This window comes from Pinus tabuliformis, chromosome 4_2 (genome assembly GCF_031772625.1).
Source record: "Pinus tabuliformis cultivar Carrire ecotype Pingquan chromosome 4_2, CPIR1, whole genome shotgun sequence".
Lineage (NCBI taxonomy): Eukaryota > Viridiplantae > Streptophyta > Pinopsida > Pinales > Pinaceae > Pinus > Pinus tabuliformis.
Window position 1 is genome coordinate 440240583 of NC_142304.1, and position 20288 is coordinate 440260870.

A 20288-nucleotide genomic window follows, 5' to 3' on the forward strand; every position below is an offset into this window, starting at 1 on the left:
CCCATATGTGTTGCAAGGGATATAATGGATCTGATAGAGGTATACCGAGCTACTGGGGCAAAGGTCTCTTCATAGTCTATTCCTTCCTTTTGAGCATACCCTTTTGCGACGAACCTAGCCTTATACTTGTCTATGTTGTCTTGATTTGTGATAGCATCGGATGTGCTCTAGCCATGAAAATTGGTGGAAAGGCTAAGGCACATAAGATCTCCAAGACCCAAAAATGGTTTGGGGAAATTCCACCCGGTTGGAGAGATATTAAACTAATTAATATTTTTAATGAGTTCCTAAGTCTAAACTTAGGAAAATTAAAATATTAATGGGTATTAATATAAAATTGGGTGAGAATGTTCTAAATGACATGGATCAAGCCAAATCTAAACTTAGTCGTTGATTAGAGACTTAATCTCGTCCGTTGAAGTCTCAACAGGAAAAGTATAAGAGCAGGCTTGAGGGTCAATTGGAGATACACCAAGATTGAACAATCAGTTCGATTTTCTGGAGCGATGCTTGCTGAGAAAATTCGAACAAGTGATCTGTTGCAGCGAGGGGCAGTGAGTACATAGTAGAGAGGCAGAAATAGTGCCAGAGGGTCAGTGCAGTGACCAAAGAGGCTGACACAGAGGCAACTAGAGCTATGCAGAGGCATCTAGAGACTGCGTAGAGGCTGAGGCGCCTACATGGGTGATGCAGAAGGCCAGAGAGTTGACGCAGAGAGTTAGAAGGCTAACATATGGGCTTCAAGAGTGACGTTGAGGCTAGCAGGGCTGACGCAGAGCTGAGAGGAAGCGCCAGAAGGATTTTTGTGGGGCAAACTAGCTAAATATCTATCTCCGAGAAGAGGTATTACTGTCGTGTAACAATCTCTGTTGGGTTTGCCATTTCGGCACCCTAGTTGTACTCAAGAAATCTGCATAATAATAAAACCCTCAAAACTGTTGCACCAGTTTTCTCGCATTGGGTTTTTTCGAGGACGATTGTCAAAAAATAATGGTGTCCTTAGTGTGTTTGTTTCAATATTTCAATTGATGATCTGTATATGAGTTAAGGTTGCATCTGTGTTTATTTTCAGTATTTATATTTATAAATAACTTGTTAATGTGATAAACAAGTAGGAGAATTTAAACCAGAGGATGCAGTAGGGATTTCTAACAGGTTATTCTTAGAAATTTCAACATGGTATTAGAGGGTTGCAGATCACAGGAGGACTGAAGGCATCAGCAATATCGGAAATTTGCAGCAGTAGCAACTGTCCCGAGAGACAGAGCTACTCCTAAGCAGAAGGTAGCAGAGAAGGAGTGACGCAGAGGGCCTGCGTCATCATTTCAAGCCAGAGAGAGGGCAAGCACAGAGGCAGAGAGAGGTAGAAGAGGCTCACGAAGAGCCACGTCGTCCTACTTAGCCAGGTAGGCTTGATGCGGTTGGCCAGAGGAAGGATTCAGTCGTTGCCAGAGAAGACTCAGTTTCTTCAGTTGTTAAGGCCTAGGGAGTTGTGGGCAAATTGTGGTTAGGACACTAGCGGGGTGTTGTTTCTGTGGAAGCATAATAGTACCTAACAGGACCGAACCAAGGTAGAGGGAGTCGCTACCTTGATGGATTTCTAGCCAAGAAATCCAAATCCGAGTTGCAGTTGCAAAGAGGATTGGAGAGGAGCAGTCTGACATTTGGCAGGAATATTTCCAGCAAGGAAATCAGGACTTAGAGGGAGATTTCCAGGAGGGAAGTCGAATCTCAGAGGGAGTCCAGAAGAGGAGCGAAGATGGCAGTGAATGGACTAAGGGATCAGGACAGGTTGGATGGGGCTTCCAACTTTGTCATCTGGAAGGCCAGGATCCTAGCAGTCCTGGATAGACATCGCATCAAGGGCTTCGCCTTGAGAACCGTGGCTATCCCAGTAGACCCAGCTGATAATGAGAAGTATGAGGATGCAATGGCGAGGGCAAAGTGCATAATCCTTGATGGGGTCAAGGATCATGTCGTACCACATATTGTTGAAAAGAACACAGCAAAGGAGATGTGGGATACTTTGACGACATTGTATCAGGGCACTTCCGTGCAGCGGAAGATGCTATTGGAGAATCAGTTGTGGTCGTATCAGATGCAGAAGGGGGAGTAGATAGATCTATACCTCCTTAGATTGCAGGAGATTCATGACCAACTTACTTCCATAGGGGCCACGTCAGATTAGGAGTTCATGGTGAGGACCGCCCTGAATGCAGTCTCTGAGAAGTGGGAGACATTTGTCCAACGCATTTGGGCAAAGCTACTCTTCCAGGATGGGAAGAGAAGTGGACAGCGCTTCGCCAAGAAGAGATCAGACGGTTGACCAAGGCGGGGAGTAGTGGGAAGGGAAGTCGAATCAAGAAAGAGGAGGAAGAGGATGCAGCTCTAGCATTTACAGGACAGCAGGGGAAGAGGAAGAAGAAGGATATCTCCAAGGTGAACTGCTTCCAATGTGGGGAGTTGGGTCATTATGCATCCCAGTGTCCTAGGAAGAAGAACAAGGGAGAGGCTTCCGACTCCAAGGCAGCTCCGGCTAAGGTGGAGAAAGAAGTCGAGACTGATGACGACTGTGTCATGAGTGCTAATGCACCTCTAGAGAAGAGATGGGGTGGCACCAAGCTATAGTCATGAGGGCTACAGAAGATGAGGGGCAGGATCGTTGAGGTGCCCAAACTCTTGGATCATATCCGGCTACGGGAGCCCTTAACAACAGTAGCAGGATGACAAAGGTCGGGTGGAACAAGATGCGATGGAGCAACAAGGCAATGCTAGAGTGTAGAGGTCTGAAGCAGCACAGTGGGGGTTACAACAATGCGAGAGGCATAGAGGTGTTTGCAGCAGTGCAAGAGGCACAGTGGAGGTTGCAGTAGTGCGAGAGGCACAGAGATGTTTGCAGCAGTGCGAGAGGCACAGAGGTGTTTGCAGCAGCGCAGAGGCTGTAGAGGGAGCACAGGATAGAAGTAGAGGTAGCTTCAGCATCAAGAGGCTTCCGGACTGACAAGGACGTCAGAAGTTGGGTAGATCAGTTACTTTCTTCTCGGTAATTGAGTTGCAATGCAGCAGTTAGCAGTGGCAATGCTATGGGTAGCATGGGTAGCATGTTGAGAGGGAGCTGTAGTACAGATGTTGCAGTGGCAGTGGCAGTGTCATGGGCAGCAATACAGGAAGCAGCAGTGCAGTGAATGTTGGGCAGCAGGCCAAGCATCAGCACAGGTACCGGTGAGGAAGGATCAGTGTGATCTTCAATGGTGGAGCATTACTAGAGCACATTCCTTGCTAAGAGGGAGTGTTGATTTGTAGTATCATCGGATGTGCTCTAGCCATGAAAACTGGTGGAGAGGCTAAGGCACATAAGATCTCCAAGACCCATAAATAGTTTGGGGAAATTCCACCCGATTGGAGAGATATTAAAATAATTAATATTTTTAATGGGTATTAATATAAAACCGGGTGAGAATGTTCTAAATGACATGGATCAAGCCAAATCCAATCTTAGTCGTTGATTAGAGACTTAATCTCGGTCATTGAAGTCTCAACAGGAGAAGTATAAGAGGAGGCTTGAGGGTCAGTTGGAGATACACCAAGATTGAACAGTCAGTTTGATTTTCTGGAGCGGGGCTTACTGAGAAAATTCGAACAAGTGATCTGTTGCAACGAGGGGTAGTGAGTACATAGCAGAGAGGCAGAGATAGTGCCTGAGGGTCAGCGCAGTGACCAAAGAGGCTGACGCAGAGGCAACTAGAGCTACGCAGAGGCTGAGGCGCCTGCGTGGGTGACGCAGAAGGCCATAGAGTTGACGGAGAGAGTTAGAAGGCTGACATAGGGGCTTCAGGAGTGACAATGAGGCTAGCAGGGCTGACACAGAGCCGAGAGGAAGCGTCGGAAGGATCTTCGTGGGGCAGACTAGATGAATATCTGTCTCCGAGAAGAGGTATCACTGCCGTGTAACAATCTCTGTTGGGTGAGCCATTTCGGCACACTAGTTGTACTCAAGAAATCTACATAATAATAAAACCCTCAAAACTGTTGCACCAGTTTTCCCGCATTGGGTTTTCCAGGGACAATTGTCCAAAAATAACGGTGTCCCTTGTGTGCTTGTTTCAGTATTTCAGTTGATGATCTATATATGAGTTAAGACTGCATCTGTGTTTATTTTCAATATTTATATTTATAAATAACTTGTTAATGTAATAAACAAGTAAGAGAATTTAAACCAGAGGATGCAGTAGGGATTTCTAACGGGTTAGACTTATAAATTTCAACACGCTGCCATCTGCAGCATACTTGATCTTGTAGATCCATCTCGAACCCACAAATGATTTGTTCTTTGGTCTTGCTACAATTTCCCAGACCTCATTTGTCATAATTTCCCAGACACCTGGTGTTGTACGGCTTCACAAAAACTAGAGGGTTCTTCGACCTGAGCTACCAATGCTTGGTACCTGTCAAGTTGTCTACGCTTCCTTTTCTCGGCTCTAGGAGCTCCAACAAATTCCTTTGCGTCCCTCAAAGTCTGTTGTACCTCTCAACTAGTCCTTCCACTAGTGGTGGGAGGTTCCATCTATTCTTCTTCCTGTTGTTGTACCTGCTATGACACTCCTAGCTCCTCTTCTCTTGAGGAGATGCTAGTACTGGTTACAGTGCTCGAACCAGATACCTATCTTCTTGAGAGATCTGCTCCCTGTTGCTGGACCAAAGGAACATCCTCAGCCTGTTCTTCAAAAGGCATCTCTCGAGATTTCCTGAAAGCTCTATCTTCCATGAACTTTACATCCCGCCTTACTACAATCTTCCTACTGCTCGGAATGTAGATTCGGTATGCCTTTGAAGTCTCACTGTAACCCACGAGATATCCAACTTCGACAGTCTACTCTAACTTGCTCCACTTCTCATCTGGAATATGACAATAAGCCACACTTCCAAAGAGGTGACTCACTTCTAGCTTCTTTTCCATGAAAACACCCTCTGGCGTCTTCTTTCCTAAAGCCCTGTGAGGGGTCCTGTTCTGAATGTATACAGTTGTGTTGCACGCTTCTACCCATAAAAACTTGGGTAGATTCTGATCATATAACATTGCCTTTGCCACTCCAACAATAGTTTTGTTCTTCCTTTCTGCGACTCCATTTTATTTTGGATTATAAGGTGTTGTCCATTCTCTTTTGATCCCTTCTCTTGCGCAAAAATCTGTGAAGTTTTTATCCGTGTATTCTCCACCATTATCTGAGCGCAATATTTTGATCTTCCTTCCTGTCAGGTTTTCCACTAGAGCCTTAAACTCCTTAAACCGATCAAAGACCTCATCCTTGGTTTTTAAGAAATAAATCCAAGTTTTCTTGGAATGGTCATCTATGAAGGTGAAAAAATACTCAACACCATTGATAGCTCTTGTAGACATTGGACCGCAGATGTCTGAGTGTATTAAACCCAATACACTCTGAGCTCTATTGTTGCTTCTAGAATAAGCCGCTTTGGTGTACTTGCCTAGTACGCAGCCTCTACATGTATCATCATGCTTGGTAGTAAGCACTGGAACCCCCGTAACAGTTTCCTTGAGAATCCTTAACGCCCCATGATGTAAGTGTCCCATCCTTCTATGCCACAATTCATTCAAGTCTTTCTCTCCACTGACATTATTGCTTATCAATGCCATAGGAGACTCGAGCTGCAACTTATATAACTTGTTGCTTCGAGTTCCAATCTAGGCCCTCTTTTTCCACTTAGGATGCTTGACATATACTCTGTTACCGATGAAGTATACATCATATCCTTTATCTTGTAATTGAGATACTGAAATCAAATTCATTCCCATACCTGGCACATGCAGTACGTTAGTGGCCCGAAGACTATCTCCTGCTACTGTCTGGAATGTAATGGTTCCCTTTCCTACTAGGGTGCATTTCATCCTGTTACCCATTGTGATTTGGAAGTTCATTTGTTCCTCCTAATAGCTTGAGAAATATTCTCGTTCTCCAGCCTGGAAGCTAATTCAGAAATATTATGATCCCTATTGTTCTCCATGCTATTTTTCTCTGCTGGTAATTTCTGCAAGGGACTGCGTGAATCTTTTGGAGATCGATTTGCTGCCAATGTGGCACCACCACCCTATATTGCAGAAATTACTGCCATCTTGCCTGATCTTCGCTCTGATACCATGTGAAAATTATGTTGTAGTGATTGATTTATTTCTCCTACTTATTTACAATAATAAGTTATTTACCAATGCTTCAGTAAATATCAAAATAAATTCAACTGCAGACTTCACAAATTATGAACTGAGAAAAGCAAGAGAAACACTAGCACATGAACAATCACATTGACACACTTGTTTTTGGACAATAGTCCCCGGAAAAACCCAATGTGGGAAAACCGGTGCAGCAGATCTAAGGGTTCTATTATTGGCAGTAAATTATGAATACAATCTAGATGCCCCAAAGAAATGGCAAGCCACTCAGAGAAGATAACTGATAGAAAAATAGCGAGAATTTTCTCACACTGAATCTGGAGACTTTGCAGTGGCCCCAGCTCTTGAATGACCCACTACGCAGTCTCTGCGTGAGCCTACACAGTCACTGTGTGGCTTTTGTGTGGAGACTCCCTTTGACCACATCACCCTTGTTGCTGCTACATCTGTTGCTGAGAAATCAAGATTTCATCTGTCAATCACCCACAGTGATTCCTGACATTGATCCCTATCCCCCAGTTGTTCTGCATCAACCTCCTCCGATTGCTGCACTGTCCCTCCTTAGCACTGCACTGCCTCTCTAATCCTTCACTGTCTTCCATGAAGTATATTCACTGGAAATCACTTTCTTTCAGTACTGCCTTTGATCCTCACTGCTTGATCACTGTTTGAATTCCTTAGCCAACCCTGTCCTAGGAATATTGAACTGATCAACCAACCCTCTGTGTATTTTCAAATGAACCCCAAACCTCCTTCTTATACTTTTCTCGTTAAGACTTCAACAGTCAAGATTAAGTCTCTAATCAACGGCTAAGATTAAAAACTTGACTTGATCCGCTTTCTAGAACATTCTCACCCATATTTTGATTAATACCCATTAATATTTTAATTTTCCTAAGTTTAGACTTATGAACCCCATTAAAAATATTAATTATTTTAAAAAAATACAATCTAGGTGGAATTTCACCAAACGATTTCTAGGTTCTTTAGACCTCATGTGCCTTAGGCTCTTCACCAATTTTCATCGCTAAAGAACATCCTATGCTCTACCAAAAACTAGCATTCCTTGCATGACTATGGACATTCTTTTTCCAACCCGTTCCATCCAACATAGGTTGGGTATTGGGTTGTGTATGAGGAGCAAAACAAGAAAGCTTGGGCTCAACATTAACGATTCATCACAACGAGGTGACAAGAGGGTTGTAATATTCCTAGGGAAATTTTACAGTAAATATGCAAAGCAAACATAGACAAAAAGCCACAAAATTTAAACACATGAATCAGATCACAGAAATGCACCAAAACTGCGTTGCTAAGCCATTTTATTAAAATCTGAAGAGGGTACAATTAGGTGCTGGAAAGAGTGCACCTGGGCTTGCTCAAGGCAAGCTAGCTAAGCCCAAATGAACAATAGGAAATCCCCCTCAAGTACGTTGTTGCTCTGTCTTCTAGCTTTGCGCTGAACTAACCAGAAATACGCTACTAGGTGATAAGATTTGCTGTTAGGGCCTCTTGTAGTGCTCAGAAAATTCTGGGAAATTAACCCTGGACTCTCCAACAAATACCCAGAATAACCCACGAAGGAATTGGGCTATGGTTGACCTCGGAATTTCGGCCCTCTTTTGTCTCTATGGCTCTGCTGCTGGGAAATTTGGCCCACCTGTCTATCTTGCTACAAATGCTCCCAAAAATGGCTGCAAACTCCAAGCAAAGGCTCTCCCAGACTCCTCCTCAAACCTCAGGCCCAAACTCCCTTCACAACTCAGCTCCCAAGTGAGCCTCCTCCAAGCACTGCACAGTCCCTACGCTGTTGGCTGTGTCTCCTCCCCACAAACTCGCACCCCACTGCTAGAACAACTGGAAAAAGGATGGAACTCCCTCCTTGGGTTGGCACTCGAAGTCCACTAAAGCAAGGGTTGAGATCTCCGCTCGGAGACACTCGTGTGCTAAACAGCACTGCAGACTTGGCTTCAACTCAAGCGTGCTATGTCAAAGACACAATTTCTGAATAGATGATTGAATGACCAAATGAGTGCCTTCCCTTCCTTTTTGTCAAGATGCCTCCAATGCACTCATGTGGGCCCACCTCGACTTCCTCCCACCAAATTTCCCTCCAAGGCATGTGTATTCTCCATGTGGGCCGAAATTCCCCAAGTGTGGCCCCCACGCTCCACTAGGGGCTCGATATTCTCCTTCTCCTCTAATGTTTGGGGCTTGCTTTTAATCAAAATTTGATGTGGGGCCTCTAAACCCACATTTCCTAAGTGTCAACATGAATAAAGACAAAATTTATCAAAATTGATATTTCACTTAGCAATAATGCTAAGTGGGAATATCACAAAGGTATTAGGAAAACTTAGGACACCTCCGAGATTTGCCATTTCTGCATTTATTCTTACTTGGTTGTAATCTCATTCATATTATCAATGGCCACGCTGCACTGGTGTTTAACATAATGGGGAACAACATTGCAAGGAGCAATCTCATGATTGAGAATCTGGGCAAGATATAATTTAGAACTAGAAATGCCACCACTTCATCCAGCTTCGTAAATTTTACATTAAGTTTAATTGACCACAGAATCTTTTCACAATAAGCCCAAGCAAGGTCATTCTCCCTTGGCATTTTCAGTATCTTGGTTTCATGTTTGTTGTTGTTTAGGCCCTAGAGTCTACTTGCACGTTGTAGTGAAGGTTGTCAATGACTCAATAGTAAGCAACTACCTGTTCAAACCCCTGCAAAAAATAAAATAGCAAAATGGAAACCTGAATAGATAAATTTAAAAAAACTTTGAACACCCGTAAAAAATTCCTAAACATGTACCTGTAAACCCTAAATAATAAACAACAGTGAATAAACAAGGAAAGCATTCAGTAGGGGTACATCCAAGGGTGGAAAAGAAGCTAAAACGGGCCTATAACAGTCACTTGGTGAGTAAACCCCCAAAAAGCCCCATTGTTTTTATGTCCAAAACGTCCAGCAATATCGGTGTATGGCATTAGGTGGATTAGGTCATCCTCATGTATCTCTATTTGACACGTTTTATCACTTGTAGTGAGGTATCAGAGAATAAACTAGGTCAAAAAGGCAAAAAAAATGAAAGAAAACTTAAATCTATTTTTATTGACCTCTTAATGTGAATTTTCCTTAATTCACAAGTCATAATAACAATAAATTACTAAAAGTAAAAACGTGAGTTTGACTTGCATTGACCAAGTCAATCTCAATTAACATGAGTTTGACTAGCATTGACCAAGTCAATCTCAATTAACACAAATTTGAATCGGCTCATTTGCAGACCAATCTAATCCAAAGTCAAAAAATCATGATTTAAAACTTAAAAGCAATTCTAGATTCTTTATATATTACTATTTCTATTACTCCTTTCAAAACCAATAAGTACATTAGCATTGAATTGGCTAATCTATTATTGATTCCCAAGTCAAATATAATCGAAAAGATAAATTGATTCAGAAAAGAAATATGAAATAATTAATTTACAACTGAAAATATAATTGTCAATTCTCAGTCGTAAATTATTTATGTTCGCACTCAACTAGCTAATCAATTATTGATTAATGAGTCAAATATAATAAAAAAGATAAACAGTTTGAGCAAAAAAATTATGAAATAAAAAATTTACAACTCAGAGTTGGTGATTATATTTTCATACAGCAAATCAATTATTGATGACCAACTCAAATATAATTGAAAAGATAAATTGTTGGAGCGATAAAAAAAAAATTAGAAAATAAATACATAAATATATATATATATATACAGTGTTCCACGGGGTCGCGTCCCCCCACCCGGGGGTCGAGTTTCCTAACTCCCTCGTGCTCCGTGGACTTGGGGACGAGAGGGGGATGTTTCCCCACGCTCCCAAAAAACAGGGTACGCAAGGAAACTTGAAAGGGGTCGTTTCCTTTATTTTTGGGGTCATTTCCTCCAATTGGGGTCGTTTCCTAAGCGAAAGGGGTCTTAAGGGGTCATTTCCCTATAGAAAAATCGCAATTTCTGTTTATGTAACAAAAAAATCGTAATTTTTAATATTTGTTGACCAACCGGGAAGGGTTTACGTTATGTGCATTTCACATTTCATTTTCTGTTTGCTCCTTCATTGAACTAAACACAGTTGCCATCGCCAAGCAACCTTCTGTATGCTCCTTCGTTGAACAAAACGTTGCCGCTGATGTATCAGGATTGACTTTTATATTATTCAGTATTCAATGTTCATAGTTGGAACTGGAACATCAATATGGTTTAAAGTTTAAATTTTGAAACTTTAAACATTTATAATTTTATAATTTATTTTCATTGTCCATTGTTAGTAAGTTAGTAGACTAGTAGGTACACTGTACAGTTACAAACTTACATGTATAATGTACAATTATAATTTATATGATAATGACATCAATGATCATGCTTTTCGTTTTAAATTTGTTTCAGTTATATAATTCATCAATTTATATTTTATATTTATAAGTTTTTAAGACCCAGACGTCCCCCCACGTTTCCTAAAAATTTGTGGGGAGCTTTTGCATAGGCAACTCCTGCATATCCTCGCTCCCTCACCTCCTCGTCCCGGAAATTTGGTGGAACATTGTATATATATATGAAGTAAATATTTACAATTGAGAGTTGGTGATTATATTTTCATATTGCAATTCATTGTTACATTCTTATGGAAATATGATAGGGGCAGCTTTGGGTCCACCCTACCTAAAACCATGGGGAACTTTTAACTTAAACATGAAGAATATTTTGGCACTCTTATAAGAAGAAGATAACATTGCAAGCCTTTACAATGAAGTAAGATTTAATAGCACCAATGTTACATTTATCCAGTGTTGCAAACATCCCATTTTTATAGCGAAAAAATCGCGAAATCATGATTTTTTGGCTTAGCCGATGTTTGTCGATTGTTAGCTTTTTAGCATTGGATGGTGGTCTAATTTTGAAACTTTGTGGAGAAGCTAAAACACATGAGTTCTCCAAAACCCAGAAATCGTTTCTGGAAATTCCACATAGAGATGGCTCAATTAAATTAATTGATCGATAATTAAAAATACCTAAGTCTAAATTAGGGAAATTGATTAATTAATAGTAATTAACTGAGAAAGGTGAGAATTCTCTAGAAACTCATGCAGATCAACATGGAGATGATCTCAACCATCGATTAAGTTTTAATCTTGGTCATTTGAGTCCCAACTAGAGATTATAAGAAAACGTGGATGGGTAGATGGAGAACACACCAGTGTAGATACTCAGTGATCTAGACAATTTGATTTTCCCGTGCAGGTGATTCAGCAAGAGAAATTGAGTCAAAGGTCGAGTAGCAGGAGGCAGAAGAGCATCATAGTAGATTTTCGGAAGAGTTTCTAATTCCAAAAGAGTCAGAAGAGGAGGCCAAAATTATTCTTCAAGAGGCTACGCAGGAGTCGAACCGTGTGAGTTTCTAGATGATTTAGATCTTTCTCAATTAATTCCTATTAATTAACCACTTTTCCTAAGTTAGACTTCAGAAATTTTTAATTATGGTCAATTAATTTAATTGAGCCATCTCTAGGTGGAATTTCCAGAAACAATTTCTGGGTTTTGGAGAACTCTTGTGTTTTAGCCTCTCCATAAGTCTCGAGACTAGAACACCATCTGATGCTACAAAAACTAACACTCCCTCTTAGCGAGGAAGGTGTTCTCTCCAAACTCTGTCTCTATAACATCCTCCAACCACGTTGTTGATGTCTGACAACTGTAGTTGCCTACCACTGTCCACCAACCACTGCACTAACTCTGATTCATCTACCACTGATTGTAGTTGAAACAAACTACTGCATATGTGTTGCTACTTACACTGCATTTGCACTGCAATCCAAGTAATACTGCCTCTCAACTTTTGTTGTTGCTACTGCAACTGAGAAGCATCCAAAATACATTTTCCCTGCTACTGAAACAAGTTCTCCACCATACCCATCTATTCTTTGAAATAGACGAACTTAGCTCTGCCTAGAGCTTTCGTGAGTATATCTGCAACCTGCTCATCTGTGGAAACATATTGTAGATGGACCGCTCCACATTGCACACAATCTCTGATGAAATGACATCAAATATCTATGTGTTTCGACTTGTCATGAAACACTAGATTCTCAGAGAGCTTGATTCAACTCTGATTATCACAGTAGACAATGGTCACTTAAACAAGCTCACCAACATCTTCCGAAGCCATATAGCTTCGCACGTAACTTTGCTCACTTCCATCCTCTGCCTAAACAATCTCACCAATAGCTTCCAAAGTCATATAGCTTCGCACGTAGCTTTGCTCACTGCCATATACTATGCTTCAGCAGAGCTCAATGCTACTGACTTTTGCTTCCTGCTGCACCAAGAAACCATCCCTTATCCAACACTGAAGCAATACCCAGAGGTACTTTTCCTATCCACTGTACTGCCTACCGAATCTGCATCTGTGAACCCACATAGTCTAATGTCATCCCCTCGGGTATATTTCAACCCATACTCTATTATGTCACACACATACCTCAAAATGTGCCTCAGCACCATGAAATGACTAAGGGTATTGACCACGAAGCAGATATCTGGCCTAGTGTTGACCAGATACATGAGAAAATTGATGAGCTGTCTATACAAGGTGAAGTCAACATTCGTGTCATCTAATGCATCTATTTTCCTCCAGTTGGTGATCATGGTCATAGACATGGGTCTACAATCCTACATTCAAAATCTCTTCAAAATGTTTGTAGCATATCTTCCTTGACCAAGGAAGATCTTTCCGCTCTTCTTCCACACTTCCAATCCTAGGAAATAGTGCATCAACCCCAAATCCTTCACATCAAACTTTGCTACCAAGTTCCTCTTGTAGTCCTCTATGAGCCATGACAACCCTGTCAGGAAGAGATCATCCACATACAACACTTGGATGAGTGGCTCATCCTCTACCAACAAATAGTAAAGGTTGGGAGTTGTGTCACTCTTGACAAATCTCATCTCTTGCAAGTAGTTGTCAATCCAACCATACCATGCCCTAGGAGCCTACTTGAGCCCATATAGAGTTTTCTTCAGTCTGCACACATGAGTGCACCTCTCATGAGTCTCGAAGCCCTCTAGTTGTTCTATGTACACCTCCTCCTCTATCACCCCGTTAAAAAAAGGTTGTCTTGATGTCCATCTGGTGAATCTGCCACCCCATCTGAGCTCCTAGGGATATCACTAACCAAATATAAGTGTACCTGGCAACTGGTGCAAAGATCTCCTCATAATCTATCCCTTCTTTCTATGCATACACCTTTGCCACGAATCTAGCCTTGTATTTCTCCACGTCGTTGTCTGCAGTGTAATTGATCTTGCAAATCCACCGAGAACCTACAACTCACTTGTCCTTAGGCCTCGGCACCACCTCTTAAACATCATTTGTCATGATAGAGCTCTACTCCTCTACCATGGCATCTACCCACACCTAATGTTGTGCGGCTTCCTGAAAGTTGGAAGGTTCTGCAACCTGAGCCACGAATGCTTGGTAACTGTCAGGTTGTCTGCACTCTCTTTTGATCGTCTTGGGAGCTCCAATGAACTCTTCTGCATCTCTAAATGTCTGATGAACTTCTTTGTTGGTTCGACCTCTATTGATGGGAGGCTTTACCAGCTCCTCATCTTGCCTCTGCTGCTTCATCTGTTGTGCCCTTACTGGATCCCTGGCACCTGAGGAAATACTACTACCAATCACTGTACTGGATCCCTGTGACTATCCCATTGGCGATCCCACTTGTTGTCCCTACTACTAGACCAATAGAGCTTCAGCTGGCTGATTTTGATCACTTGCAGGCATCTCACGAGATCTTTTGAAAGCTCGTTCCTCCATGAACTTTACGTCTTGTCTTTCTACAATCTTCCTATTGCTAGGAATGTAGATCTTGTATGTCTTTGAGGCTTCTCTATACCCAACGAGGAACCTCTTCTCTATAGTCTGATCCAATTTGATGCGTTTCTCCTCTGGCACATGGCAATAAATAATGTTGTTGAAGATCCTGAAGTGACTAACTTCTAGCTTCTTCCCTGTGAAGACTCCTTCTCGAGTTTTCTTCCCCGATGGCCTATGAGGAGTCTTGTTATGGGTATATACTACTATGTTACATGCCTCTGCCCATAGAAACCTATGCAAATCCTGGTCATATAACATTGTTTTTACAGCCCCAGCTATAGTTTTGTTTTTCCGCTCCGCTACCCTATTTTGTTGTGGATTATATGGAGTTGTCCACTCTCTTATGATGCCTTCTTTTGTACAAAGATCTATGAAGTCTTTCTCAATATACTCTCCACCATTATCTAATCAAAACACCTTGATCTTCTTCCTTGTCACATTCTCCATGAGAGCCTTAAACTCCCTATAACGATCGAAGACCTCATCCTTAGTCTTTAAGAAGTAGATCTAGCTTTTCATGGAATGGTTATCAATAAAGGTGATGAAGTATTCGGTCCCACTAAGAGGGTTTTACTACTCCAATGATTTCATATTTTGCCGAAGTATTCGGCCCCAATGAAAGGGTTTTACTACTCCAATGATTTCATATTTTGCCACACACAAAAGACAAAAGTTGGAGATGCCCCAAAGACAGGGCCGCTCTTAAAAAAATTTGAAAGTTGCAGGGTGAATTAAGCTATAGTGGGGGCAATTTCTAAGAGCTCCAAGCCCACTCCCTAGACAAAAACTGGGCATAGCGACTTAAAGGTACATCTACTTCACACTCCAGCAAATGGTGAGACTCCAAAGCACGGGTAAAATTCAACCAAAAAATCTAAAATTCTTAAAATTGCTTTTATTTTTCTGCAATTATAGTAGGATTTTCTTGCTAGTTTTTTTATTTCCATGTCAATTTATAGTAAGCTATTTAGCAAATTTGTTAGATCTAACCCCCACTTTGATACAAGTTCCTATTTCTTTCATTTTTCACTTGTATCTAACCTTGTGGTTGCAGATCAGTAGGTTAAGAGGGTTTTCTGCTTGCTGGACTTGTATTTTCAACCACCAAAAACAAGTTCTACAAGCCTACGGGTGAGTCTACTACACTAGAACTTGTGATTTTTAGCTCTACATTACTTTGTAATCACATTTTTATGTTAGAGTTGATTTAGTTTTATTTGCCAGTTGTTTAATCATAAAATATTTTTTTGGAAAGTTTTATGGATTAATAACATAGCTCGGAAATCTGAACATTCAGTCAAAATTTACTAAAGTGGAAGCCCTGAGGCCTCTACAATAACACTCTAGCCATTTCACACTTTAGGGTAACCCCCTCGAGGTGTTTTCCATACAGTGGATTGACTAATTAAATAAAATAGGTTGTTGTCCCTACGTCGTTACACATATTTTACAGGCTGTCATACAGGACAGCAAGCTATTTTCAATTGTAACTTTTTAACCAAGCATCCAAATTGATAAACAATTACATTTTTGGTTAGGATAAATTTAGTAGACCAAAATCCATAGGTGACATGCCATATCTTTGAGTTGTTTTAGCTACTAATATCTGCTGTTAGAAATCTGTATTGTTTTTAGCACTCTTTTTACGCAGGGTAGCAGATAGATGAAGAAAACCTCCATTCCATTGACTCCATATAAGGCACTGGACATAAACCAGAGTTGTTGGGGGATATTTAGAGGCTCCTCCCTTAGCTATTTAGAGAGTGTTGGGCCTATATAGCAGGGCCTTAGGCCAAAGTGACAGTGGGTCCTTGCCTTGTGGGTGGCCATCTAACAAGGCTACCAGAACCTTCGCAGCCTTGTTAAAAAGATCGGAAACATGCCAAAACTGTTTCTAGAACCTGAAACATCGATCAATCAAAATGAATAACAAGGATAGTATTTTACATCAAGCATCTAATGAGCCTGCTTTTGTCTCTTACAGCCAAAGATTTCAGGATTACCCTTTTGGGTTCCCTCCCTTGACTATTTTTATGTCTGCTCTTTCTTCCTTTATTTCTTCCCTCAAAACTTTTGTCAAAGATTGTATTTCATAGTCCCATGGACCTATTTTGATCATTCATGCACAATAACATAATTTCATTTCTCTAGAAACTACTCTATGAGTTTTGGAACTGTGTTTAAATCATTCAACACATTCTCAAAGATATATCCTTATACAAAATGCATATTTAAGAACACACTAATTTTCCAGATAAATATAAAATTCTGTTTGTTTTTCTCTTGATAAACAGTAATTGAAGTCACTGATCAAGATATTATAGAAATCATAAAGAAATAATAGAGATAAATATAGAAAGTTTCTTCCTACCATATATATCTTTTTCACATTTACATAATGATATCCTTTTCTACATGTTCGCACTTCAAAATCTTTTCTACTGCATCGTTGATCAAAGAATTAAAAACTTACAAATGACGATAAATCCACATGCATGTGACCAACATATCCACTCTTTGCAGTAAGCAATAGGTGTCAGAGTAAAGTAAATAAAGTAACCTGTTCACAACTCAACCCACAAAAAAGATAAAACAGAAGCAATGTTAAAAAGCAATTTAAGGGAAAAAGAGCTAATAACTAAGAATGTAAATGATAAAACACCAAACCAGATGCTAGCAAAGACACCTAATCAAACAATATAATACTTCAAAATTGTATGAGACTAGAGAATGTGAGCCTAACATGCAAGCGTGAAGAAATCAAATGAAACTATATAATGAATGTTTGTCCTAGCTAAAATGATGCATTTTGAAGACAGTACAAAGAATTCCATATAGTTTATGCATATGTTCAAATTGCCAAAACTAGTCATGACCAAACGGGAAAGCAGAAAGCAAAAGGAACTGAATCAAAAATAGAAAGGTTGGTCATTGGCTGAGCAACACCTAAAGAGAAACCCTACCTAAGTTAGAAGTGCCAATCATGAAATGGAAGACCTGTGTAAGAATAAGCGCATGTCAGGCAGTTAGTATAAATCTTCTACTAACATATATAACAACTTTATTTCAATTAGTAGAGCCAAATTGCAAAGGGTCTTTGAAAATGCATTTCATCTTTGTCCTAGTATATAATGAACAACAATCTAGACTCACTCTCCATCAAATGAACCTTGCAGTTCCTGAAATAATATTTTGGAAGTGAAAATTAAAAGATGCATGGAACTGTCATCACTCACGAAGAGCTAAAGGCAGATACAGAATTAATATTGTATATAAACTACAGATTTTACAACTTTAATGCATATGCAAAATTGCCATGTTCCAAAACAAATAAATATATCTTCAGCACACGAAATTGTAAACTTTTCTCAACACAAAAGAAAAAAAAGATCAATAATAAAAACAATATAATAATTGTATACTTTCATAATATTTCAGAAAAGGCATGTCTTATATAAAATGTGAGTGCCAATCACATACATATGATTTATGAGTTGCAGAGCTTTAAACAGTAGCAGGAGCACTACAAAGAAACGAACGCTAGACCATCTTCAGATTCATCTAGATCATTATCTTCTTCATTAACATCTACAGCACTAGGATAACCAACGAGACAACTTGCAAGAAAGAATTTAGATGGAATTTCTTATGATCAAGCGACTATGTGCGGCTATATACAAGAACAAGAGATTCTTATTTTCTGGTCCTTAATTTGTTTCTCTTCTTGAACTGTGTTACCCGCTAAGTTGTACCTAGCAGGATGTGAAGACCCCATGGCCCAATGTACAAGGCACACGTCAAATTTTTCAGAAGTTCAGAAGTCAGCAGGGCACCTATGCCCCTTTTTCTCTCTCCTCTCTCTACACTTTCTCTCTCAAATTCCACAACCCCTATGGGGGAATTCTAATAAATGTCGCTAGCATGATGAATTTTTGTAAAAGGCTTGGGTGACAGGGACCTAGTTAATAAGTGAGTACACTCTAGAGCATTTTTTTGCACTCTACCAATTAATTTCGCTCTTCAGCAATAAATAATTAGTTGAGTTTTTTCACTCAATACCTCCAAAGTTGGAGTGTGGTTTAGTAACTAGGTTTTGGGTCTGTCCTAATGCCTAAGATCAACATATATTACCATGCTAGGTCATATCCAGAGTGTTGTGGAATTTGACTAAGTTTTTATAGGATTTTTTAATTAATTAAATTTCCCACAAGACAGGATTTTTAGTTAATTCCCTATGTAAAGTTGTAAATAAGTGGCACTAGGATATGTTGGTGGCATGTGGGTGCTCAAAATTTGTGCTCACAACCCCAACATTATCCCGTCTTTGGGGTTCAAGAAATGACTATTCCCCCTTGAAAACCCACTTTCTCTAATAAAAGTGGCAAAAAAGAGAAGAAAAATCAAAAAAATTAATAAGTAGAAACATTATAAAAATATGTTTCCAAGTCAAGGGGACAAATAAAGTGATGTGGCTTTGAATTAAGGTAGAAGGAGCAGTTGAAGGCTGATTTGGCAGCCACATTGACAAGTCAGGTTTGTGATCAAGTGAGGGCCCATTTGACTGCCAGTCTTGAGGCCCATGTAATTGCCACCTAATAGGTCGTACCTCTCCATAGTGCTCACGGGTTTCTATCAGCTTAAGTGGGGGACAGCACTGACACATGGGACAGATATTGTCCCCACACTTTGTCCCCCACTTAACTCACACATTGGCACACATCAGTTAAGCGAATATGCAGCTCCAGCTAAACTAATACGCAGGCCTGTTTGAGGAGATCTAGCAGCAGTCTAATTGCACATGTTTTTTGGGTGGATTTCGCTCATATTTTTACGACAGCAGTTAAGTGAGGTGTATCTGTCGCTTGTCCCCCACTCATCTACACCTATCAGCAGTCAAAAGGACTAAGCAGGCCAGCAAGGGGACTAAGGGGAGTTATGCTCAGCCAATTAAGGGACTAAGCAGGCCAGCAAGCTACCATCTACAACAGTCTTGAACAGGCCCTTTTCCACTTGGCCATTCAACCTCTCATTGGGATTCCCATCAGCTCTTACACTTGTCATTGCATTTGCTCATCGGGATTTGCTCCCAAACTTGTATAAATCAACCTCTTGGGCTTGTTGTTGCCCATGGTTGGAAGCACTATGCTTGGGCATACTCTGTCAAAATAATTTTGCTATCAATACTATTGAAAAGGCTTTGGAGGTCTCGTCTCGCTTTTGTGGTGAATGATCCTTGGCTTATGAGGTAACCTTGTGTTTAATCCAATGATATTTATGTGCTTGTTTCTATGATTCTTTTCACTTGTTTACATTAGTTTTGTATCTTAGCCTGAAGGCACTATTGTCTAGGGAGGAGGAGCTACAACTATATGCAGTTCATCTTAGATGTAATATTCCTAACGGAAATATTAAGTGAATAACAGAAACGTGCACTATAACAACAGCCAGGAAATTCAACATATACACAGCAAATCAAAATACAAGAGGAAATGCACCAAAACTCTGAGCCATTTCATTTACTTTGAGCAGAATGGAGTACAATGAGTATGGAAATAGGAACCTGGGCTTGCTATAGCAAGCTAGGTGGAACCCAGGTTGGAATTGTGATGCCCAAGTACTGGAATGACTACCAAAAACCTCCGTCCTGACCCAATAAATTACTGCTACTGCTACTGTAGGTGAACTGAGATTTCGGCCCTCAAATCTACTCCAAAAATTTTGTGAAAAAAAAAAAATTAGGCTATCCACACCAGCTCCAACAAAACCCATAACTATCTCACGGACCTAAGTGGTGGAAATGGTCCCGGAATAAACTTCACCCTCCTCCAACAAATTTTGCTGCTGACTGTTGAATGGAACTAGGAATTTTACCATCAGAAGTGCTCAGAAAATTCTGTAAAATTAATCCTAGCCTCCTCTCACCAAACCCACAAAACCCAAAAAGGGTTTGGGTTGAATACACCGACCCTCGATGACCCGCAGCAAGTGTGAATTACCCAATTTGACCAGAAAACGCCCCACGTAATGGAATTGTTGTAGGATGCCCAAATATGACACTGAAAGCCTCCCAAAGTCCTACAAAGATCCCCTCTAGAAAATGCCTCCAACCCATATTTCCACGGAAAGAGGCCACCTCTTGCTCCTGCATAGACTTGAACCAGTGAGCTC

The 20288-nt window shown here is 40.5% G+C and overlaps 1 protein-coding gene across 6 annotated transcripts in view; it reads right to left on the reverse strand.

The window, feature by feature from the left end:
• The window catches only part of LOC149169851 (tobamovirus multiplication protein 1-like), a 380857-nt gene that overhangs the window by 233627 nt on the left and 126942 nt on the right, over nt 1–20288 (reverse strand). For 4 of the 6 annotated variants that reach the window (XM_089428833.1, XM_089428832.1, XM_089428836.1 and 1 more), the window contains 2 exons: nt 17084–17117; nt 16594–16680 (listed from right to left, as the gene is read on the reverse strand). In XM_089428833.1, coding sequence (XP_089284959.1) covers nt 16594–16680; nt 17084–17117 — 121 coding nt within the window. The remainder of the gene's footprint in view (nt 1–16593; nt 16681–17083; nt 17118–20288) is intronic. The other 2 variants (XM_089428835.1, XM_089428834.1) reach the window with 1 other exon arrangement.